Source organism: Pristis pectinata, chromosome 9 (assembly GCF_009764475.1).
Source record: "Pristis pectinata isolate sPriPec2 chromosome 9, sPriPec2.1.pri, whole genome shotgun sequence".
NCBI lineage: Eukaryota > Metazoa > Chordata > Chondrichthyes > Rhinopristiformes > Pristidae > Pristis > Pristis pectinata.
The window spans coordinates 14,273,040-14,298,675 of NC_067413.1; the positions used below are offsets into that span (position 1 = coordinate 14,273,040).

The 25,636-nt window shown below is 42.7% G+C and overlaps 1 protein-coding gene across 7 annotated transcripts in view; it reads right to left on the minus strand.

Moving 5' to 3' along the window:
* Positions 1 to 25,636, minus strand: part of LOC127574151 (receptor-type tyrosine-protein phosphatase mu-like) — a 746,263-nt gene that overhangs the window by 248,422 nt on the left and 472,205 nt on the right. For all 7 annotated transcript variants that reach the window (XM_052022906.1, XM_052022912.1, XM_052022911.1 and 4 more), the window contains exon 9: positions 23,992 to 24,101. In XM_052022906.1, the coding sequence (XP_051878866.1) occupies positions 23,992 to 24,101 (110 nt within the window). The remainder of the gene's footprint in view (positions 1 to 23,991; positions 24,102 to 25,636) is intronic.

Genomic DNA, 25,636 nt, shown 5'->3' on the forward strand with positions numbered 1-25,636 from the left:
ATAATTTGATGAATTTCTAATTTCAGCAGTTTTGCTTAGGGATGAGGAAAGGATGGAGCAATGGTGTGAAGAAATGTTCCCCTTCCCTGCACATAGAGTCTGAGAGGGGGAAAAAATCAAGCAGCACGTGCAGGGGTGCTGATATATTGTCACAAGTTTTGCACTGGTGATGACTGGAGATGACTTTCCATTCTGCAAAATTTAACAAGCAAGAAGCGGGTGGATTGTACAGGCGGTAGAGGGGAGGATGGGTGCAAGAGAAGGAAATCGTGATGATGGGACCCCACCCAGTATTTCAAAACAACGTTCGTCACCATAAGAGGTTCTTCCACTTACATTCTGTGTAAAGGGCTGAAAAGATTATAACTGGTAATCTGTAATTTGAACCTGAGTGCATGTATGTTGGGTTGGAGATCAATTATCAGTTCCATTTATGCGTTTCCACTTCCACACAAAGTTCTGATTATTTCCCTTGGGACCCGTAAGAGTTATAAGGCACGGTTTCTCTTTGTGGGAAAGCGTCCAGGAAAGAGCCCTGAGAAATGAGTTATGCCTGCAGTCAATAAACTGTCATTGCAAGACTCACATCAACACATGTCAGATGCATTTCAAATCTACCACCATAAACTACAATCCCACCTGAGTTTGAAACAATCAGTCTTATTGCCTGCTGTAAAACTGTGTACGATTCCAAAGAGAGATAAAATGTGCCCTCACTTAGTAACAAATATAAAACTGGCCCCAACACAATGGTTTATCACTGTGCCCTTCGCATTTGGAATCTGGAATCAATCAATGTCAGACTTGTGGGATGAAACATTTTCTGTGGCATTCTCAGCCACGAGGGCACTGTATGAAATAAGTGCGGATGGCTTTAGTACGCTCTAGTGAGCACAAGTTTATGGCATGAAGCCCTAATTCATAGCAAAGCTGCCCATCCCATTCAGAGAGTCCACGAGGACAGCGGCCGTATAAAGTGGAACAATTAACAATGGTGCATTGGTGAGAGATGCATTGAAAGAGCCTGAGTGTGGTGCAGACTACATGTTCTGCCTGACCAAATATCAATGTGGGCCTGGTGATTACTGTGCTCTTAAATTCGACTTTGCAATGGCAGCACAGGGTGAGTCATACCTTATTGTTACTTCTCTCCACATGGTAGCTCTGAAAGTGGAGTTCCTCCATCTTCCCTTCAACATGTGACCCCATGCAAGCATATGTCAAATGCCCCCTGCAGAATTAAGTATAATTGGTATATAATGCCCCTCTTTACAGTTTAAATACTTCTTATTCTAATAATAAAGCTGCAGCCTTGCACTTTTGGAAACAATGGCCCAGAATTTTACGGAGCTGGTCATCCTGCAGTGATCCCTATTAGTCCTCTCACCATTTAGCTGTGAAATATTTTGACCTGTAAATTGCTGGGAGAGCAAACTGAAAGTGGCATGGAAAGGACAATGGAGTGTGATGATTGATGGGACCATCAATTTACTTAACCAATGAAATCAAAGGATTAGAAAATAAACAGAAGAACAACAGAAGATGTAATACAGTGGAGACACAAGAGACTGCAGATGCTGGAATCTGGAGCAATAAAAAATCTGCTGGAGGAACTCAGTGGGTTGAGCAGTGGGGGGAAAGGAATTGTCCCCTAAATTCAGGGCAGTTCCCAAAGTTCAGAAATAGAGTGAATTGGCAACCAATCAGATACAGCAAGAGAAATAAACTGAGGGAAATAAAAGCTGAATTAAGAGAAAGAATAAAAAGAGATAGAGGGAATTATGAGAAAAAAGATTATATATCAAAATATTTCCGAGAACAACTGACTTCCAATAATAGCGAGACTCCAAGATTTTGATTGTTTCTTTTCTGAGCCAGAGAGGTTATCCGATGTTGAAGGACATTAACTCTCCTTACTAAAATGGTACCTATACTGAAATGTAAAAATCCTAGCTTTTACAGCAAGTTTCATTGGTCATTAGTATGCAAAAGTGGAAACTTCATGGAGATTTGGAGGTGAGCTCCTGCTCTCATGAGGCTAATGGCAGAGCGGCAATTTGTGGTGACTCCCAACTCAAAGGATATCTCTTCCCTGTCGCATATTCCTGGATGATTTACACATCAAGGGGCCCAAACTCCCTTGACCATTGCTACACAACCATCAAAGACGCCTAACGAGCCACCCCCACCCACACTTTGATAAATCAGACCACCAGGCTGTGCTCTTTCTCCCTGCGTACAAACAAAAGATGAAACGTGAGGATCCAGTACAGAGAGTCGTACAGTGCTGGTCTGAGGAAACAGATGGGTTTCTATGCAACTGCTTTGAGTTGGTGGACTGGTCCATGTTCAATGACTCAGTAGCCAGCTGAGTATGTCATCACCATCATGACTTTATCAGGTGTATTGATGACTGTACCAAAGAGGACAATCAGGGTGTTCCCAAACCAGAAACCATGGATGAACTGGGAGATCCACTCCCCAATGAAGTCGAGGATTGCGGTGCTCAAATCAGATGATTCTGACCTATGCAAGAAATTGAGATACAACCTCCATAAAGCTATCAGGAATGCCAAAGACAAAACCAGTCCAAAACTGAGTCCCAGACCAGCCGTCAGTTGTGGCAGGGCTTACATGCTACAAAGGGCTACAAAACAAAGTAGGGCAGCATTGCTGACAACAGCGCATTCCCTTCCCGATGAGCTTAATGCATTCTATGCATGTTTTGAACAGAAGGGTGTTGGAATGTCACCACCCACCCCACAGCCTCCAATGCACCCGAACGCACAGTCACCATTGCGGATGTAAGATCAGTCTTCTGGAGAGTGAATCCGCAGAAAACAGCTGGTCCGGATGGTGTCCCTGGCCATGTCCTCAGATCCTGTACAGATCAGCAGGCGGGGGTATTTGCAGACATTTTTAACCTGTTCCTGCTTCAATCTGAGGTTCCCCCCGCTTTAAGAAGACCACTATCATCCCTGTAACTATGAAAAACAAGGTAATGTGCCTTAACGAATACTGACCGGTGGCTCTGACATCCATCATCATGAAGTGCTTTGAGAGGCTGGTCATGGCACGCATCAACTCCAGCCCCCAGACAACCTCGACACACTGCAATTCACCTACCCCTGAAACAGGTCTATGGCAGATACCATCTCCCAGGCCCTACACTCATCTCTGGAGCATCTGGACAGTAAAGGCACCTACGTTAGACTATTGATTCTTCGGTGCTGTAATTCCAAGCAAACTTATCACCAAACTCCGAGACCTGGCACTCAACACCTTCCTCTGCAACTGGATCCTTGACTTTCTGACCAACAGACCACAATCAGTAGGGATAGGCAGCAACACCTCCGCCACGATTCTCCTCAACACTGGTGCCACACAAGGCTGCATCCTCAGCCCCCTACTCTACTCCCTATATACTCGTGACTGTGTGGCCGGATTCTGCTCTAACTCCACTTGCAAGTTTGCAGATGGTACCACCACAGTGGGCCGTATCTCAAATAATGATGAGTCGGAGTACAGGAAGGAGAAAGAGAGCTTAGTCAGATGGTGTCATGACAACAACCTTTCCCTGAATGTCAACAAAAGAGCTGGTCACTGACTTCAGGAAGGGGGGTGGTGCACATGCTCCTGTTTACATCAACGGTGCTGAGGTTGAGAGGGTTGAGAGCTTCAAGTTCCTAGGAGTGAACATCACCAATAGCCTGGCCTCGTCCAACCATGTTGATGCCATGGCCAAGAAAGCTCACCAGCGCCTCTGCTTCCTCAGGAGACTAAAGAAATTTGGCATGTCCCCTTTGACCCTCACCAATTTTTATCGATGCACCATAGAAAGCATCCTATCCAGATGCATCACAGCTTGGTATGGCATCTGCTCTGCCCGTGACCGCAAGAAACTTCAGAGAGTTGTGGTCACAGCTCAGCACATCACGGAAACCAGCCTCCCCTCCATGGACTCTGTCTATACCTCTCGCTGCCTCGGTAAAGCAGCCAGCATAATCAAAGACCACAGCCACCTCGGACATTCTCTTTTCTCCTCTCTCCCATCAGGCAGAAGATACAAGAGCCTGAAAGTACGTACCACCAGGGTCAAGGACGGCTTCTATCCCACTGTTGTAAGACTATTGAACAGTTCCCTAGTACGATAAGATGGACTCTTGACCTTACAATCTACCTTGTTATGACCTTGTACCTTATTATCTGCCTGCACTGCACTTTCTCTGTAACTGTAACACTTAATTCTGCATTCTGTTATTATTTTCCCTTGTACTACCTCAATGCACTGTGTAATGAATTGGTCTGTATGAACAGTATGCAAGACAAGATTTTCACTGTACCTCAGTACATGTGACAATAGTAAACCAATTTAGAAATAGCCTGTGCATGTTAAATTTCCCACAATCACCCCAACACATCCTGAACAAGAGTTTAATGCTGCGCACAGTAAAGGATTTGCTGTTAACAAACTGTTTCTTGGAACAAGCATTATGTTAAAGGGCTGTTCCCCATATTTTGTTCACATTTTTTCCCCAAAAGCTGTGTGATAACTGCAGTGCACACGTTCAGGATGTGCAGAATTACTGGGAGTAGTCTCTCTGCTTGCTTACTGACTCTAAGAGCATTAGTACACACTAGAGTACACACATTAGTACACATTAGAACAACAGTACCTCTCTAACCCAGATCTTTAATATTAAGATGAACAAGCCGGCAGACCCATAGGAACGACATTACCTGTCAGTACTCTCCCAAGTCAAAACCCACCCTGTTCGAAATATGTCACATTCCTTCATTGTCACTGGGTCTAAATCCTGGAAATCCCCACCCAACCACACTGTGGGGTGCACCTTCACTTAAGGACTGCAGCTTTTCAAACAGATGGCTAACCACCGCCTTCTTAGGGGTTAACAATAAATACCGGCCTTGCTAGTAACACCCACATTCACTAAATATGTTTTAAAGAATGAGGATGATACGCAGACATGCGATGTTCAGCATTTTGTGGAAAGTCTTCCACTGCAGATGGTGAGGTTTAGCGATATTCTATTAGTCGCACTGTCTCTGGAGTGATGATATTCGACATGGCATCACCACACTCCTGTCACCCTTTATGAAACTCGCTGTGTGTGCGGTCAAAATAGAAGGGGCTGCTTTGCAGCGATGCCTCTTGGCAATATTTTGCACTTTTCCTCCTTCAGTGGAGCATTCCAAAAGGTATAACATTTCCTAACAAGATCTGCCCCTTCAGCGAGAAGTGATTTCTGCCTGCCTTCCCACACTACAGCTCTGGACAATGCCCCGGTGACCACCAAGTAGGAGCAAGCAAAAGTGACCCTTTGTTCATTGAAACTCTTCCTTACCAGTGAGCACTATGAGGGATCATCTACACAACTAACTCAAGCAGAAGCATACTCACTGACCACAGAAATATTCAGTCGAAATGGGTTATGCGCAACTTCATTAATGTCATCTTTAAGAGTACTGTTGAAGAAAGCTTGGTTGCATTCATCATTTTTATTCAAGATAAAAAAAAATTATATGGGAAATTGTAGACAATAGAATGGGTGGGCTGCCTTATGAGGGAAGGTTGGACAAGGTAGGTTGGAGTTTTAGAAAAGTGAGAGGGGACTTGATTGAAACATTTAAGATTCTGTGGGGTCTTGATAAAGTGAATGTGGAAAAGCAAAGGACTGCAGATGCTGGAATCTAGATGAAAAACACAATGCCGCTGAAGGAACTCAGCAGGCCAGGCAGCATCCGTGGAGAAAAGCAGGCGGTCGACGTTTCGGGTCAGGACCCTTCTTCAGGACTGAAGATAGAAAAAGGGGAAGCCCAATATATAGGAGGGAAAAGCGGACCAGTGATAGGTGGACAGAAGAGGGGAGGCGGGGTGGGCATAGGGTGGTGATTGGTAGATGTAGGTAAGAGATAGTGATGGGCAGGTGTGGGGGAGGAGGGGAGAGCAGATCCACAGGGGGATGGGTCAAAGTTAAGAAGAAAGAGGAAAAAAAGATTGAAAAAAATGGGGCTAGGAATGGGAAGAGGAGAAGAAGCACAGTGGGGGGTGGTTGTGGGGAAGGTGGGTGGGGGTTCCCTAAAGTGGGAGAATTCAATGTTCATGCCGTTAGGCTGCAAGGTTTCAAGACGGAAAGTGAGGTGCTGTTCCTCCAGTCTGCACTTGGAATTCTCCTGGCAGTGGAGGAGGCCAGTGATATCAGTGATAGTGTGGGAGGGGGAGTTGAAGTGACTGGCAATGGGGAAATACAGATCCCAGTTACAGACAGGGAATGTGGAGAAGATGTTTTGTCCTGTGGGAGAATCTAGAACTAGGGGTTGCTGTCTACAACAAAAGGAGTCATCCCTTTAATGCTGAGAATAAGAGAATTTTTTTCTCTCAGAGGATTGTGAGCCTTTGGAACTCTCTTCCTCAAAGGGCAGAATTTTTAATATTTTTAAGACAGAGGTATTTAAATTCTTTATTAAGCAGGGACTTGAAGGTCACCAAAGGTAGAAGAAGGCAGAGTTGAAGTTACAATCAGATCAGCAATGATCTTATTAGAGTAAAAACTCTGTTATGGTTACCGAGTGGTCAGTATATGGAATGAGCTGCCAGAGGAAGTGGTTGAGGCAGGTACATTAACAACATTTAAAAAGTACTTGGACAGATACATGGATAGGAAAGGTTTAGAGGGATATGGGCCAAACGCAGGCAAATAGGACCAGCTTAGATGGGAATCTTGGTCGGCATGAACCAGTTGGACCAAAGGGCCTGTTTCCATGCTGTATGACTCTAATTGGTCACACTCAACACTTCGGTGGTGTTGGACTATTGGATATTATTTTGTTAATACTCCAACACACTTTTGATTCACTTTTTAAAAAGGATGTTACACAGTAACATTTCAGTGAACCTGGTAAGTGACAAGGGAGAGCACACAACAGTGAGTTTAAAGGGAATGTGGGAATCGGGGCCCCACTGAGTGGATGGGGACTGTGGGAATCGGGGCCCCAGTGAGTGGATGGGGACTGTGGGAACCAGGACCCAGATGAATTGAAATTGCAAACTATCACCTGATGAGCCAGATGTCAAACCACTGGGATTTCTAAATGGTGTGAGAGCAAATTCCCTGAGTTTTACACGGTCCAGCAAGCTTCAGGGGATGAGTGCCCTCCTCCTACTGCCAAATTGGCAATGTCCATGTCTTTGTAATTTTCCTGACTGTTAAGACCTTTTAGTTCTCTACAAGAAAATGTGGTTTGATACTGCTGTCGGCCAGATTAAATCTACAAAATAGTTGGAATTAATTATCTTGGGAAGGTCTTAACAGGGCTTCACATATCACTTTTATGTTACAGTACTTCAGAGTCAACGGTTTATTTAATAGGGCTGTCTCGAAAAGACCAATATGTACCTTACAAATTTATAATTTGTCACAACTTAATTTACATTAAGAGGAACATAGTAAGATTCATGCCTTCAAGTCTCTTCTGCTACTTCATTAGATCACTGATGCTCAGAATCTTAACTCTATTTATCTAATTTGATTTCACTTCACATAATGCCTCACCTATACTGTATTTAAGAGGCATTTAGACAGATACATGAACATGAAGGGAATGGAGGGATATGAATTAGTTTAATTGGGCATCATGGTCAGCACAGACATAGTGGGCCAAAGGGCCTGTTCCTGTGCTGTACTGTTCTATGTTCTAAACAAATCTGTCAATCTCTGCTTTGAAATGTTTAATTGACTAAGAATCCACAGCCTGTCAGGGTTCAGCATCCCATATCCCCATTGGTTTTTGTATGAAGAAGCTTTCGCTGACGTAACCACTGAAATCCCCACTCTGTCAAGTTAGAATGGGGCCTTTACTGACCAAATAGCATCTCTTTACCTCGTGAATCAAAATGCTCAGAAATGACTCAAATCACTTAACCAAAGATTCACTTCTGTTACATAGTATTCTTAAGGGGGAGGGTGAGCAGCCAGAAGTCATGGTGCACATTGGATAGGAGCTGACATTATGGGAAAGTATTTAATTGGGGGAGAGCAAATTACAATGGTATTAGGCAGAAACTTGGGAGTGTAAATTGGGAACAGATGTTCTCTGGTAAATGCACTGCAGAAATGTGGAGGTTATTTAGGAAACACTTGCATAGGGTCCTAGATAGGTTTGTCCCACTGAGACAAGGAAAGGATGGTAGGGTGAAGGAACCATGGTTAACAGGAGAGGTGGAAGGTTTAGTCAAGAGGAAGAAGGAAGCTTATTTAAGGTTTAGGAAGCAAAAATCAATTAGAGCTCTTGTGAGTTATAAGGTAGCCAGGAAGGAACTTAAGAGGGGATGTAGGAGAGCTAGAAGGGGCATGAGAAGGTCTTGGCAAGTAGGATTAAGAAAATCCCTAAGGCATGCTACACGTATGTGAGGAACAAGAGGATGACTAGGGTGAGGGTAGGACCTCTCAGCGATAAGGTGGGGGGGGGGGTGGAATGTGTCTGGAGGTGAAGGGAGTAGGGGAGGTCCTGAATGTATACTTTGCTTCAGTGTTCACCAAGGAGAGGGACTTAGACGAAGGGGAGATTAGCATAGAACAGGCAAATTTGTTGGAGCATGTTGAGGTTAAGAAATAAGCAGTGCTGGAACTACTAAAAAGCATTAGGATAGATAAGTCCCTGGGGTCGGATAGGATATACCCCACGGTACTATGGGAAATGAGGGAAGAGATTGCTGGAGTGTTAACAATGATTTTTGAGTCCTTCCTGGCCACAGGAGTGGTACCAGAGGATTGGAGGATGACAAACCTTGTTCCATTGTTCAAGAAAGGTAAAAGGGATAATCCTGGGAATTATAGACCAGTTAGTCCTACATCAGTAGTGGGCAAGCTATTGGAGAGGATACTCAGGGACAAGATTTTTGAGCATTTGGAGATGCATAGTCTTATAAGGGGTAATCAACATGGCTTTGTGAAGGGCAGGTTGTGCCTCATAAGCCTAATAGAATTTTTCGAGGAAGTGACAAGACAGATTGCTGAAGGTAGAGCGGTGAATGTGGTATAAATGGATTTTAGCAATGCATTTGACAAGGTTCCCTATGGTAGGTTCATCCAGAAGGTCATGAGATATTGGATCCATGGAAAATTAGCTGAGTGGATTCGGAATTGGCTTGCCCACAGAAGGCAAAGGGTGGCTGTAGAAGGGGACTATTCGACCTGGAGGTCGGTGACTAGTGGTGCTCTGCAGGGACCCCTGCTCTTTGTGATTTTTATAAATGACTTAGATGAAGAGGTGGAAGGGTGGGTTGGTAAGTTTGCAGATGACACGAAGGTTGGTGGTGTAGTAGACAGTGCAGAAGGTTATTGATAGGATGCAGAGCTGGGCAGAGAAGTGGTAGATCCAGAGAAGTGTGAAGTGATACACTTTGGAAGATCTAACTTGAAGGCAGAGTACATGGTGAATGACAGAATTCTTAGCAGTGTGGAGGAACAGAGAGATCTTGGGGTTCTAGTACATAGATCCCTCAAAGTTGCCGCACAAGTGTGGCAAGGTGGTTAAAAAGGCAGATGGTGTGCTGGCCTTCATTAGCCGGAGGATTGAGTTCAAGAGCAGAGAGGTAATGTTGCAGCTCTGTAAGACCCTGGTTAGACCACATCTGGAATATTGTGTTCAGTTCTGGTTGCCAGACTATAGGAAGAATATGGAAGCTTTGGAAAGGGTGCAGAGGAGATTTACAATAATGCTGCCTGGACTGGAGAACACATCTTATGAGGAGAGGCTGAGCAAGTTAGGGCTTTTCTCCTTGGAGAGGCGGAGGATGAGAGGAGACTTGATAGAGGGGAATAAGATTATGAGAGGCATAGACAGAGTGGACAGCCAGCATCTTTTCCCCAGGGCAGTAATGGCTAATACTGGAGGTCACCCGTTTAAAGTGTGTGGAGGAAAGTTCAGGGGAGATGTCAGAGGGAGGTTTTTAACACAGAGAGTGGTGGGTTCCTGAAATGCACTGCCAGGTGGGGGAGGGGTGGTGGTGGAAGGGGCTGATAAGATAGGGTCAATTAAGAGACTCTTAGATAGGCACATGGATGAAAATAAAATAGAGGGTTATGGGAGGTGAATCAGAGATGGGGATAGGTAGAATGTGGATAAGGTTTATATAGGTCGGCACAACATCATGGGCCGAAGGGCCTGTACTGTGCTCTATTGTTCAATGTTCTAGATAAACAAGGGAATGGTTCCAAGTTACTCCAGTGCAGATACAACACTGGCATCTACCTGACAACATAGGCAATTGCCCAGGTCTGTCCTGTGACAAAAAAAGACAAGTCAAATCTGACCAATTATCATCCTTTCAGACTATCCTCAGGCACTTATTCGTCAACTCAAATTGTGTTCTACTTGGATCATTTAGCTCCTGACTTCATTAAAGCCTTGTTCTAAGCATCAAGGCAGTGATTGAGTGTAGCAACAATAACAACATTTGACTAGTGACTGGTGTGACTAGTGGTGTGCCGCAGGGGTCAGTGTTGGGACCCTTGTTGTTTGTTATTTATATAAATGACATGGATGCGAATGCACAAGGCTTGATCAGTAAGTTTGCAGATGACATGAAATTAGGAGGTGTTGTTGGTAGTGAAGAAGGTTATAGGGGGTAGTTACAGGTACAAGGTTACAGTAGATTACAGAGGGATCTTGATCAGTTAGGCAAGTGGGCCAAGGAGTGACAAATGGAAGGTGATGCATTTTGGAAAGTGAAACCAGCCGTAAGACTTTTACTATGAACAGTAGGACACTAGGAATATAATGGAACAGAAGGACCTAGGAGTACAAGTGCATAGTTTGTTGAAAGCAGCATCACAGATAGACAGGGTGGTGAATTATTGAAATGTTTAAAATTATGAGAGGCATAGATAAGGTGGATGGTAACAGTTTTTAACCCAGGGTAGGGGAGGCCAAAACTAGGAGGCATAAGTTTAGGGTGAGGGGGAAAGATTTAAAAGGGACCTGAGGGGCAACTTTTTCATGCAAAGGATATTGGTATTGGTTTATTATTGTCACTTGTACTGAGGTACAGTGAAAAGTTTGTCTTGTATACCGATCGTACAGGTCAATTCATAACACAGTGCATTGAGGTAGTACAGGGTAAAACAATACAGAGTGCTGAGTAAAGTGTCAGAGCTACAGGGAAGTGCATTGCAGGTAGACAATAAGGTGCCAGGTGCAAGGGTGGTGAGTATATGGAATGAGCTGCCAGAAGAAGTGGTTGAGGCAGGTACAAGAGTACTATTTAAGAAACACTTGGATGGGTACATGGAGGGGCGGTGCTTGGAGGGATATGGGCTGAACGCAGGAAATTGGGACTAGTTGGGTGGGCACCATGGTCAGCATGGACTGGTTGGGCAGAAGGGTCTGTATCCATGCTGTATTGCTCCATGACTCTCTAACACTAAAAGACATTTGGGCTAGGACATGGATAGTGGGGGTTTACAGGGATGTGGGCCAAATGCAGGCAAATGGGACTAGCTTGGGACTAACACCATTGTTGGCATGGATGAGTTGGGCTGAAGGGACTATTTCCATGCTGTATTACTCTCTGACTCTAGTATCAAGAAGCCATTGTTAAACTGTAGTCAATGGGAATCAGATGAGATGTCCCATTGGTTCGAAACATACCTGGCCCATAGATAGCTGACTGTGGTTGCTGGAGGCCAATTCTCACAGCCCTACGACATCACTGCAGGAGATCTAGGCACAACCATTTTCAGTTGTTCTGTCAATGAACTCCTTCCATTATTAGGTCAAAAAGGGAGACTCCCATTGATAACTACAGCATACAATTCCATTCCCATATTTTTTATTTCCTTGCAACTTTTCTGGAGACCATTGAACCAATTGAGTCTTCGCTGGATCTCAGATCAATCCCTTCAAACCTATTCTCCCACTTATTTTTCCACAGTCTATCCAGTCTTACATTCCCACTGGCTCTTCCTGATTCTCCTACCACTCACCTATGCTTGGGGTAATTTACCAAATAACCTACCAACCGACACTTCTCTGGTATGTGGGAGGAGACTGGAGCATTCAGGACAAACTATGCAGTCAAGAGAACATACAAATCCCACCAAGACAGCACCTGATATCAGGATCAAACCCAGGTCAATGGAGCTGTGGGATACCTAGCACTATTTACTGCACCACTGATTAGTTCTGATAAGTGGCATGTACCATTGTTACAGAAGTGCAAGGCAATGGCCATCTCTAGCTATTGGAAAACCACCAATGTGGTACACTTATTCAAAAATGGTTGGAAGCAAAAAGCAGATAACTATGGGCCGATTAGCTAACATTTATTATTGGAGGAGCATTAGAATCATTTATTAAGGATGTAATAGCAGAACATTTGGAAAGCCATAATGTGAGTCAGCATGGCTTCTTGAAAGATAAATTTACAACAAATGTATTTTTTGAGGAAATATCACCCAGAGTAAATAGAGGGGAAGTTGATAGCGAGCAACCAGTAGATGTAATTATATTTGGATTTTCAAAAGGCTTTCAACAAGGTGCCACACATAAGGTTACTTTGCAAGATGAGCGCTCATGATAATGGATAAAGTATTGGTTAATTCGCAGGGAACAGCGAGTAGGGATAAAGAGACCTCTTTTAGGTTGACAGTCTGTAACTAGTGGGTGTGGCTGGAATCACTGCTGGTAACACAGCAATTTACAATATATATTAGTGACTTAGAGGAAGGAACCAAATGGACTGCACCCAAATTTACAGATGACACAAGGGTAAGGGGGAGGCAAGCTGTGAGGAGCACACAAACAATTTAGATATTGATATGCTAAATTGGATAAAAGATTGACAAATGAAGGAAAACGTGATGTTCACTTTGGAAGGAAGAATGATGAACAGATTATTACTTAAATAAAGACTGCAGAAGGCTGCAGCACAGAAGTTTTATTTTGAGCCCTTGTACATAACACACAGAAAGCTAGCGTAGAGTGCAGCAGGTAAACAGGAAGCCTAATGGAATGCTGGCTTTAACTTCATGGAGCTGGAGTATAGAGGCAGGGTACTCTACCTCTACAACTATACAGGCACTAGTGAAGTCTAGTTTAGTTCCCTTATTTAAGGAAAAAATAGATTATCATTGGAGACAGTTCAGAGAAGGTTCACTAGAAAAATTTCAGGTATGGAGGGATTGTCTTATGAGGAAAAATTGAACAGGTTGGGCCTGTACTCACTAGAGTTTAGATGAATGGAAGGGAATCTTCTTGAAATAAATGAGATTCTTTGGAGGCTTGACAGAATAAATGCTCAGATGATGTTTCTCCTCATGAACAAATCTAGGACCAGAGGACATGGCCACAGAGGGTGTTGATATAAGACTGAGATAAAGGAGAATTTCTCTTCTCAAAGGGTTGTGGGTCTTTGGAATTGATTGATAAGATATCTTTATTAGTCACATGTACATCGAAATACACAGTGAAATACATCTTTTGTGTAGAGTGTTCTGGGGGCAGCCCACAAGTGTTGCCACGCTTCTGGCACCAAAATAGCATGCCCACAGCTTCCTAACCAGTACGTCTTTGGAATGTGGGAGGAAACCGGAGCACCCAGAGAAAACCCATGCAGACATGGGGAGAACGTACAAATTCCTTACAGACAGTGGCCGAATTGAACCCGGGTCGCTGGCACTGTAAGGCGTTACACTAACCGCTACACCACTGTGCCTGCCTGTCCACTGCCGTGCCTGCGTTTCTGAAAGCTGCAGTGGCTGAATCCTTAAATATATTCAAAGCTGAGATAGATGCTTCTTCAATCAGTAGGGGATTGGGTGGGAACATGGACTTCAGGATCAGTCAGGATCTATTGAATGCTGGAGCAGGCTTGAGGGATCAAATGGCCTGCTCCTGTTTTCACTTCTTATGATCATATTAGTTTTTATTTCAGATTTCCAGAATCATATTTTTGTTGAGAATTAAATTTCAGAGATTACCAAGGCATGAGGTGCTTTCTGAATCGAATCCATTACACAATTGAGCTACAGTTAGTTTTGTGAGGAATCTAAAAGATCATTTAAACAGACAAATCTTTTTTTAAAACTCATTTTACAGGATGTAGGTGTCACTGTCAGGGCCAGTATTTAATACCTATCCATAAATCTGTCAGAGAGCCATCAGAAACAATGCTGCCAGTTCACATGAGGCTTGGAAACATCTCCTAACATGATGCTCTTACAACTGGCTAGGATACCCTCTACTGTGTTTAGTTCAAGCCATTTCCCAAATCAAAACCACAACAGCATTCCCTATATAAGAGAAATATCTTAAGAAAAAAATATTTTTTTCAAAAGTGAATCGAATTAGAGAATTAAATATACACCATTATTGTGTATATTAGTAAAATTAAGACAAAGAAGTGCTCAGATAAAAAGGGGGCAATATACCATATTTACTTGCATAAAACAAACTGCTGGAGGAACTCAGTGGGTCAGGCAGCATCTGTGGAGGCAAAGGGATAGTTGACGTATTGGGTTGAGACCTGCATCAGGACCTCCAGCAGTTTGTTATTTGCTCCAGATTCCAGTATCTGCAGTTTCTTGTGTCTCTACTCTAATTTATCTATTGAGAGGCATTGCTGACAAGGCTGGCATTTATTGTCTATCCCCAGTTGCCTCCTGGGTCATTCTACAGGTCAGTTAAGGATCAATGACACAAGTGGATCTGGAGTCACGTATAGTCTAGACCGGTTTCCTTCCCTGAAGGGTACTCGTAAGACAGATACATTTTTTATGATGATCCAGTGGTTACAAGGTCACTCCTACTGATGCTAGACACTTATTCATTCCAGCTTTATTTAATTACTTGAATTTAAATTTCCCAGCTGCTTTGGGAGGTTTCAAACTCGTTGCCTCCTTATCAGTAACCCAGGCCTTAGAATACTAATCCAATAATTTAACCATTATGCAACCTCTTTCCATGCAACTAAAGGCAGGCAGCAATAAATATAAAACATATTAAATATATCCATATAAATGTAGGTTGGCAATATTCAGTTTACATAAATATAGAGGAGGACCAATATATATCTATGCTGACAAATGGAGGGGAAATACTCTGTTTATATAAGTAAATGTATAAATTTACATTTGTAGCTCTAACGAAACTCTGTTGAATGTGTGTGTGTGTGTGTGTGTGTGTGTGTGTGTGTGTTGGAGCAACTTAGTAAGAGCTACATGGACTTGGGCAATCAAGACAACAGTTCTGTTTCATCATTTCTGAGCTCTTCTTCACTGAATTTTATCAATTCTTTGAAGAATAATGTGTTTCGACAGTAAAGACCGTTGACATGATTGCTTTGGAGAAGTTACTGAGCTGAACAGGTTGGTACATCTGTTGTCTACTTTCACTGATGAGCTGGAGGAACAGGACGATGAGAGGACATCCAAAGTGACTTCATTGTTTTTGACTGCTTTGTGATGGATTAATCTGTCAACATAATCCAGTTTTAGCAAATCTGCTCATTTATATTGCAGTAGCAACTCGGGAAAAGGTCCACACATGGTAAAAAACACATGTGTGCCTGTGGGAGCAGTCCAACAACTGAACCATTTCTGACCAGCCTAAATGATAGTGACAATAGCTGTTTACTTTTGCTTCTAATGGTACCCTGTAAATAGACCCCTGCCTGACACAGAGTGCAATGCTGCCGACAGACCTTCTTTCACAACACCACAAAGCATTTTATTGCCAATGCAATACATTTCCTGAATTGCAATCACTGTTCCAATATAGAAAATGCAAAGGCCTATTTATACTCAACAAACTCCCAAACAGCCGTATGATAATGACCAGATAATCTGTTTTTCTCAGCTGTGTTGTTTAGTGGGATATATACCGATCATGTTTCTCTACAAAATATTACCATGGGATCTTTAACATGAGGGTGCAGGTGTGGCTTCAATTTAACATCATCCTGAAGAAAGAATTGCGAGCAAGCAGTACTCCACCAGCAGAGAGTCAGCCTAGATTTTCATGCTCTTGGAGTGGAATTAGAACTGAAACCCAGAGCTTTCTGAGTTGGAGGCAGCAGTGATAGCAACTTAGTCACAGCTGACAACACACAGAAGCAATAATAAAAAGTAATAAGTTACTCACTTCCCATGTATAGCTAACTGGAAATTCAGATATGTCTATTTTGAAGTATTGAGTAATGTTGAATATGAGAAACAGTTGTTAGGCATGTAAGTTTGTCCTCCAATCACAAGCTATCTCCATTTGTTCTTCAATCTTTTTGTTTTTTTTATAAAATGGTAAGGTGAAAGGCAGAATGTGCAAATCACTTGCAAATCACAAAAAAAACTGCTGGAAATCTGAAACAAAAGTAGAAAATACTGGAAACACTCAGCAGGTCAGGCAGCATCTGTGGAGAGACGAATGGTTAATGTTTCTGGTTGAAGACCTTCAGTTAGAACACTGATTATCAATTGTGCTTTACTCCTTTTGACTATTGCTTATTGGCCATCTGCCTAAATGATGCATAATCTGAGTACAAAATAGCTTGGAAACATTATAACCGATGAGTGATGGAGGGTGGTTAATGTGGCCGGTTCGACCAATGGAAGGAACCACTCCAGACCATCAGGAGCCCAACCAAAAACAAGCATGTCCAACAACACTTGTCATGGCAGTGGATAAGAACCATCCAATCATGCTCCAGAAGAAATGACTCTGTATCACTTTAATGTGCAAATCAACATTCATATCAACCAAATTTAATGCCTCACAGACAATAGACAAGCTGAGAACCTGTGTCAGCCACAGCTCAGTGGATGACCCTCTGCCTTTACCTCAGTTGAGTGTAAGTTCATGTCCCATTCTAGAAAATGAAGCACCATCATCCAGGCTGATGCTCCAAGGTGGTTGAACTGTCAGAGGCTCCTTCCTTTCAATATCTTAATTACTTTTTTTTCAATAAGGCAGATGAGTTAACTCCTTTGTTCTGGCCAATATCTATCTCTCAATCAACATCACTAAGACTAACTATTTGATCATTAGAATTCTGTGATTGGAGGCAGCTTGCTCAGAGAAATTGATTGTGCATTTTTTACATTACAATGGTGATTCGAAGATTTCACTGGCTGGAAGGCAGTTTGGGACTGTTTCTAAGAGGAGCAATGTAAATGCAAAACTGTCTGTCTATTTTTCTTGGACTGGGTCTCTTCCGTTCATGCCAAAATTCCAAACAAAATAAGGGGAAGACTGTAAAACTTCACACTGAAATGGTGATGAATGCTTGTTAGTGTACCCGCGAAGTGCATTTGTCAGCAATATGTGAATGTATTAAAATTACCAGCCAGTTGAAATAACGTTGAGTAGTCACAGCTGTTAGTGATTTCTGCCTTGAGTCACTGTTAAAGTAAAAAAACCTTTATTGAAATTCAATTTTTAGGATCCAGCCTTTGTTGACAAAACCAGCACTAATTGCCCTTGAGAAGGTGGTGGTGAGCCATCTTCCTGAACTACTGCAGTCCTTTGGTGAAGGTCTTTCCACTGCGAGTCCCAAGATTTTGACCCAGCAATGATGAAGGAATGGAGATATAATTCCAAATCAGGATGGTGTGCAACTTGGAAGGGAACTTGCATACGGTGGTGTTCCTATGCACCTGCAGCTCTTGTCCTAGGTGAGAGGTGTAGCCAGTTTGAGAGGTGCTGACACAGTAGTCTGAGTGAGAAACTGCCATGCATTTTGTAGATGGTATGCACTGTAGCCTCTGTGCACTAATGGTGGAGGGAATGAATGTTTAGGGTGATGGATGGACTGCCAGTCAAGTCAGCTGCTTTATCCTGGTTAGTGCAAAGGAATTGGGGTGGCAGGAGTTGAGTCATTCACCCCAGGAGAACCACTTGAATCACTGCAATCCTTCATCAAAAGGACTCTACATATTCAAGAAGATGGTTCATCACCACCATCTCAAGGGCAATTAGTGTTGGTCTTGTTAACAAAGCTTAGTTCCCAGAAATAAATTACAATGAAGATTCTTTACCAAGTGGTCTACAGCAGAAGTCACTAACCACTTAACGTTGTTCTGGTCAATGGCAACCTACAGAATATTGATGGGTTATGTCACTGAATGCCAAGAGTAGATAGTTAGACATCATCTACAAAAGGCACTGCCTTCAAGAAGGCTGCATCCATCGTCAAAGATCACCACCATCCAGGTCACACCCTCCTCTCACGGCTACCATCAGACAGGAGCTACAGAAACCTTAAGTCCCACACTTTCAGGTTTCTTCTTCTCAAGTGTCTTCTTAAGATGCAGGCAAGCAACAAACCTTGCCCAGTGCGAGCCAACTGAATGTAATTAGGGCCACAATGCTGGAGAAATTGGGCTGGAGGTGATGCTGTCATCAGTTTGTGTATCTAGCCAACAGATTTGGAGGATTTGTGGAGAGAGTGCTGATGGTTCTTCTGCAGTTTACCTTCGTCTCAGGAGTATACAGGAGGGCAAGAGTTACTGATGTCCAGTAGATAATGAGCTTTGTGTCAGGTTTAAAGTCTAGATCTTCAAACATTCTTTTCCTCAAATGGCCAAAGATTGTGCTGGTGTACTTAAGGTGACAATGAATTTCATCATTGATGTCAATATCTATCCTCACTGGGAGGTGGCTCTCAAGATATGAAAGGTCATCAATATAAAGGTCTCATCATCAGGGACTTTACTAGTGGAGGGGGATGGTGTTATACATTGTGGATTAGTCAGTACAGGACATTTGTTTTGTGAATGTTAAGTGTGAGACCCATTTTCTCATGTGCTTCATTCTAGGAGTCAACAAAGTCTTGGGTGTCAGTCTGAATCTCTGTTGCCATGAATTCTTGTGCTGAGTTTCTCTGATGAAAAAGGACATTGGTTATGAAATGACCTTACTCCAAGCATTTTGTCAGGAGGACTCCACAAGAGTTGTCCTTCCTTACCATTCTCAATTCCATCTTTTCTGACCCCAGTGTTGAAGTCACCCAGCAGGATCAGTTTGTCTCCGTTTGGTTCAGGCCAGGGTGTACTCAAGGTCGAACTAGAAGTCCTCCTTGGCCCCATCCATAGCTTCCATATGGGGCATATGCACTGATGAGTATGCTGGCTCCATGTTGGAGTGAACTCAAGGATCATGAGATGCTCACAGGGGAAGTTGCTGAGGTACCAGATCAGTCTTTATGGTGAATCATGAAAACAGTGTCCTTCTTCAATTTCCACCTTGTACTTTAAACTGGCTGTCTCCTTCCTGTTATCTCTCATTCACGGTGGCAATGTCATAGAACATAGAACAGTGCAGCACAAGAACAGGCCCTCTGGCCCATGATGTTATGCTAAACTAATTAAACTTGTAATTAAATGCCTGAGTACACTAATCCCTTCTTCCTACACAATGTCCATATCCCTTCATTCTCTGCACAAACCTAAGAGCCTTTATTGTATTTGCCTCCACTACCAACGCTGGCAGCGCATTCCAGGTACCCACCACTCTGTGTAAAAAAAATTTACCCCGCACATATTCTTTGAACTTACCTCCCTCACCTTAAATGCATGCCCTCTGGTATTAGACATTTTGACCCTGGTATGTCAATGTCAAAGCATCTGGGTTTTCAGGCTAATTTAAACAAGGTTTGAGTTCCTGGCAGCTAATACTCCTAATCCAGGAACCATCCTGGTGAACCTCTTCTGCACCCTCTCCAAAGCCTCCACACATTCTTGCTGTGACTGCATGGGTTTCCTCCCAGTGCTCCAGTTTCCTCCCATGTTCCAAAGACCTGTGGGTTGGTAGGTTAAACAACCACTGTAAATTGCCCCTGTTGTGCAGGTGGCTGGTAGAATCTGAGGGAAGATGATGTGAGTGTGGAGAGAGTAAAATGGGAGTCGTCTAGCATTAATGGAAATGGGAGCTTGAGAGTCAGTATGAACTTTGTGAGCCGAAGGGCCTGTTATTGTGCTATTTCAATTTCAATATCCTTAAAGATCTCGAATGTCTCAATTATCCATCTCAGTCTCTACCTCCACTCAACATTTTATAACATTGATACAAAAATCAATATAAAGAATAGATTTTAGACAGAATTCTTTCCACCTTTTTGTTTGCACTTTAGTCTTGAACGAGAAGTAGACAAAAGCTTATTATTGGAAGAGATACAATTGAAAATAAAGATGAAATGCTGAGCAAGGGAACAGTTGTCACTCTGAGCTCATTAATCCTGCAATCCCATAATGATTTGATGAGCAAAAGGTCTTCGGATAATCTAATAATACCAATCTATTTTCTGTCATGTACTTCAAATGGTTTTCCAGGTTTTACAGTGGGATCAAAGAAGTCTTTGGAGCAGGCACTCTTGGAATCTGAATTGGAATTTGTTTATTATTGTCACTCATATCGAGGTACAGTGAAAAACCATTCATACAGATCAATTCATTACACGGTGCATTGAGGTAGTACAAGGAAAAACAATACAGAATGCAGAATAAAGTGTCACAGCTACCAAGAAAGTGCAGTGCAGGTGGACAATAAGGTACAAGGTCATAATGAGGTAGATTGTGAGGTCGAGTCTATCTTATCGTATAGGGAACCTTCTTGGTGTGATCATTATTAGTTGAGGACTCCAAGTGAAGTTTGAGGCACTGAAAATAGAAGCACCTGGATGGGTGATATTGTCAATCTGTATGGGACTGACCAAAGCAATGAAGGACACAAGGCTATGCTGGGTCACAGCACCACCAGGATACAGAGGTGTGAAAGAGACAGTCAGCATTTGTGAACATACAGGCTGTCAAACATCCATGGGACTGGTGGGGTGGAGTAAGGATAAGATTTATGAAGATCCCTTTGGCCACTAGTTTCTCACAGTGTGAATTCAGGTGAATGATTTGGATGTGGATGGGGGAGGCATGATCAGTAAATATGCAGAAGACATGAAGATTGGTGGAATTGACAGAGTGGAGTGTAGTCTTAGGCTACAGGGTGATATTGATGTGTTGGTGAAATAGGCTGAGAGATGGGGTGAAGTTTAACCCTTAGAAATGAGAGGTGATGCATTTTGGGAGTACGAATGAGGCTGGGGTATACACCATGAATGGCCCTAGGGAGTAATGAGGAATGGAGGGACCTTGGTGGACAAGATCCTTGAAGGTGGCAGCACAGGCAGGTAATGTGATTTAGAAGGCATGTGGGATATTGGCTTTCATTAGTTGGGGCACTGACTACAAGAGCAGTGGGGGTTTATGTTCCAACCTTCTAAAACTTTGATCAGACCTCAGCTGGAGTATTGCGTACAGTTCTGTCAGCACACTATAGGAAGTATGTGATAACACTGGAGAGGGTGCAGAGGAGGTTCATCAGGATGTTGCCTGGGATGGAGCGGTTCATTTATGAGGAGAGACTGGAGAGGCTAGGACTGTTCTCCCGAGAGTGGAATAGTTTAAGAGGGGGCATGATTGAGGTATATAAGATTATGAGCGATATGGACAGATTAGACCCCAGGAAACCTTTCCCAGATGTAGATAAAACTAGAGGCCATAGATTTAGTCAGGGAGAAGAGATTTGAGGGGATCTGAGGAGGACCTTTTCCACCCAGAGAGTGGTGAGTACCTGGAATATACGGCCTGAGAGATTGGTGAAAGCAGAACCGCTGACAGGATTTAAGTAGTATCTACATGAGCATTTGAATCATGTAGGCATAGAAGGCTATGGGCAAAGTGCTGGAAGATGGAGATAATATGGACAGGTGCCCATTGGTCAGCATGGACGTGGTGGATCGAATGGCCTGTTTCCATGCTATATAGCTCTATGACATATTGAGACTGAGCTCCTGGAGCCAGACATCAATGGTTTAATGATGCATCCCTGCAAACATCGTCAGTCTCCAGCCCTGAGGAGGCAGAAGGAAGCATCTGGTGTAAACTCATTGACTTTCAGAAAGCACTAACTGGCAGCCAGACTGGAATTAGCTGGCATTTCTTGAAGGAATGACTCAACTCCACCAAAGACCTGTAACTGGGGATCTTGTGTGTATTTTGCTTGACCATGTTAGAAAAGATGTCACCTGACCCCGAGTAAAATTGCCCATGCAATTTATTCAAAAAGTCAATCTGGACCGATCTATAATCAAGATCAAGTGATAGTTTTGAGGTGGCTCTGTCCTCCAGCTGAGGCCCACAGAAAACATGCTTTTGACTGCAGGACCTTTACAAGGCAAAGAGAAATAATGCTAACTAACACTGTTCCTTGGAGACACAAGAGACTGCAGATGCTAGAATCTGGAGCCACAAACCATCTGCAGGAGGAACTCAGCGGGTCGAGCTACATCTTGGAGGGAAAGGAGTTGCTGACATTTCAAGTGGAGACCCTGCATCAGTCCAGATGCAGGACCTGAAATGTTGACAATTCCTCTCTGCCTCTATAGATACTGTTTGACCCACTGAATTCCTTCAGCTGATGGTTTTTTTGCTTAAGCTGATACTTCATTGGATTCAATGCCATGCCTGGTGCCCAGGGCTCTTGCCACATGATTTCCACAACTGGCAACAATGCATGCTTGTTAAATCACACGAGGGGCAGGTGAGTTGAGACATTTATTACTGTGCAACTGGAATTTGTAAATCCATCATTAAACTAAACGTTGGCTCTTGCTACATAAATTCTGCCTATCAGAAGCCAGGATTTTAAAAAATGTATTATCTTTAGGATCACCAACAGTGACATAAATTAGCACTAACTTCAACAGCCACAGTTTCCCTGTGCCTTTACCATTGTTTAATAGTTTTATTCACATCAATGACATCAAAGCAAAAGGTATCAAAGAGTTACTGAGTGTACCAGAACAAGGAAGCTGAATCATTGTCAGCAGAGATGTGACCATTAAACCAGTCTGTTTTACTTTATCTGTTAATTCGTTTTCCTCAAACTAACTCTTCCTGTTCAGGTGACCTCTCCAGATTACTAATCATGTTTTACAGACTTACAATCAGTTTGTGTCAAATTCTATATCCTTTATTGTAACAATGGTGCTACTGCATTTATGCTAAATGTACCATAGATTTTCTTCAAATGAGAATTGAATAAGATAAGGCAATATTGGAACTGATATGACATGGAATGAATTCAATGGACAGTTGAATAATAAGATAATTAAATAATAAGAGCCTAAGAACAGAACAAAATAGGAAAAGGAGTAGGTTAATTGTTCTTATTCCTGCCCCAGAATTCAATACGAACATGGCTGCTATGCCCCAGACCTCAGCTGTGCCAGTTCCCCATAGCCCTCAATTCTCTGATCCTTCAAAAACTTATCTACTTGCTAGTCAGCCCCCGTGACCAAATGCAGTTTTTGCGTGAGTTAAGAAAATCAGGATAACAGTTCCAAGAGATTCATGTGTCATTCAGTCCCACATGTTAAAATTAAAGCTGCTATTCTTATTTATGTTTCTGTTATAAATTCTACCATTCAGATGGATATTTCCGATATGTTGCAGTTACAGCCTCCCGTCATTGGTGGCACTGCTGTGTCTACACTGGAGGTGAGCACAATTATTCAGTTTACCAGTGTGACTAACTGAATCTTTACATTGGCAAATGTAAACAGGAGAGAATGAAAGAAAGTGCACACAGAAGCAGTATGTTTCAATATTATGGATAGCAGTGCAAAAAATAATCTTACTAAACAACCTTGTCCCCAGAGAAAAAGACACCAGAATAAAATTATTTATGGGATATTTATCCTTTCAATTTCCACCCTTTTTCTGTGAAGGCACTGAGTTCGGTTGCATTATGGTCCCATGTGACAAATGGTCCCCAGTGGTTGCTTAAAAGTAAACTCAGGTCTTCAATACCAGTATGCACTTGATTGTAACTCCAGTGAAGCCAATTAGCTAGCCACTTTGTGTGAGATATAGAATTATAAACTGCAAAATTGAGCAAACATAAAATAATATATAGTCTTACCTCATAAAGCGTGATGATACCAAATGTTTCAATCGGCTCTTTCCATTGTAGATATATCTTCTCCTCAAAGGTGCTTCCTTGCACTGAGTCTTTTGGGATTGCACCAGGCACTAACAGACAGACATTAAAAAAAAGTCAGTAGAGAGAATAATAGATTTTCTCTATCTACTTGACAGGAATATAGCAGCTTCAGGTCCATAATGGCAGGTAATGGTGTGTAACCTTCACTCATTGTGACTGACAGCTCAACCTGCAGAGTTGAGTTTCTTGACCTACATCTACATGGTGCTTAGCAACACAGAGGGGTGTGGAATTTCAGAAGCAAACTGGCACAAAAAGGGGGCATAGCCCCTCTGACACTTGCTGGATAACTCGTAACTGATTTGGCAACAGCCACGCTCCACATTATTGGGATAGATTAAAGTCCTTGAGGAACAGAATTCTAGATATACAACTTCCTTGAAGAAAAGTCTTTTCTACTTGGAGGAAACAGATGCACATATGAAGAACCATTGTATCGTAACTTCTTTTTGCTGCATATGGACCCATTGTGGATTGGTCTTTTAAATGTCAAGTTATGATGTAATGTGGTTGTTAGCAAAAGATTGGCCCATCCAATGAGAGGGGCAGTTGCAATATGGACACAAAAATGTCTTGGGAACAAAAAGCAGCAAGGATATCCAAAATGGAGGTAAATAGACTGTGAAGTTTTCAGAATTAGTTTTGAAGTTTTCAGAAGATGCAGCTTGGAAACAAATAATTAAAAGGGTGGCAATAGACTTCAGGAGGAAAGGAGCAGGCACATGTTAGATAAAATCGATAGGAAGGAGTAGCATTAATATCAACTAAATGGTGCAATCTTAAAGAGGATGCAGGAACACAGGGACCTGGTAGTACACAGAGGGAGACCTGGTAGTGAATATACACAGAGAGACACTAGGTAGTGGATGTAACAGATCTTGGGTGGAAGGCCAAAACTGCAGGATTATGGTGTTGGAGTAAATTCAACCACAGGTGCTCAAACAACCACCACCTTTGCTGTAAAATTCTATGTGTAAAGATAAAGCATCCTTGACTTTAGTAATGGAGGCACTGGGTAAAAACGTAAGGAAGTTATGCTGAAAGGCAGCCGGAGTATGGTGCACAATTCTGGGCACCACACTTCAGGAATTAGGTCAAGCCTGAGTGAGAATGCCAAAATGTTTCACAAGAATGTTACCAGGGATGAGGGGATATCGCTATGTAGAGAAAAGGCAGGGTTGTTCTCCACAGAACAGATGATTAAAGGAATTTTGATAGAGACGTTCAAAATTATGAAGCACTTTGCTCGAGTAAATAGGGAGACACCTTCCATCAGCAGAAGGGCTAATAACCAGAGGCCACTATTTTAAAATGGCTGGCAAAAGAGTTGAAGGTGACATGAGGAAATATATTTCACATAGTGAGCTGTAGTGAACTGGACTGCACTGCCCGAATAGGCAGATTTAATAGTAACTTTCAAATGGGAATTGGATAGATACTGGTATGGATGATAAAACTGCAGGGCTATGGGGGGGGGGGGGGGGTGGAAAGAGCAGGGAATTAAAAGTAATTGGAAAGGCAATATTGAAACATCTCTCATAGCCATAATGGGTTGAATGGCTTT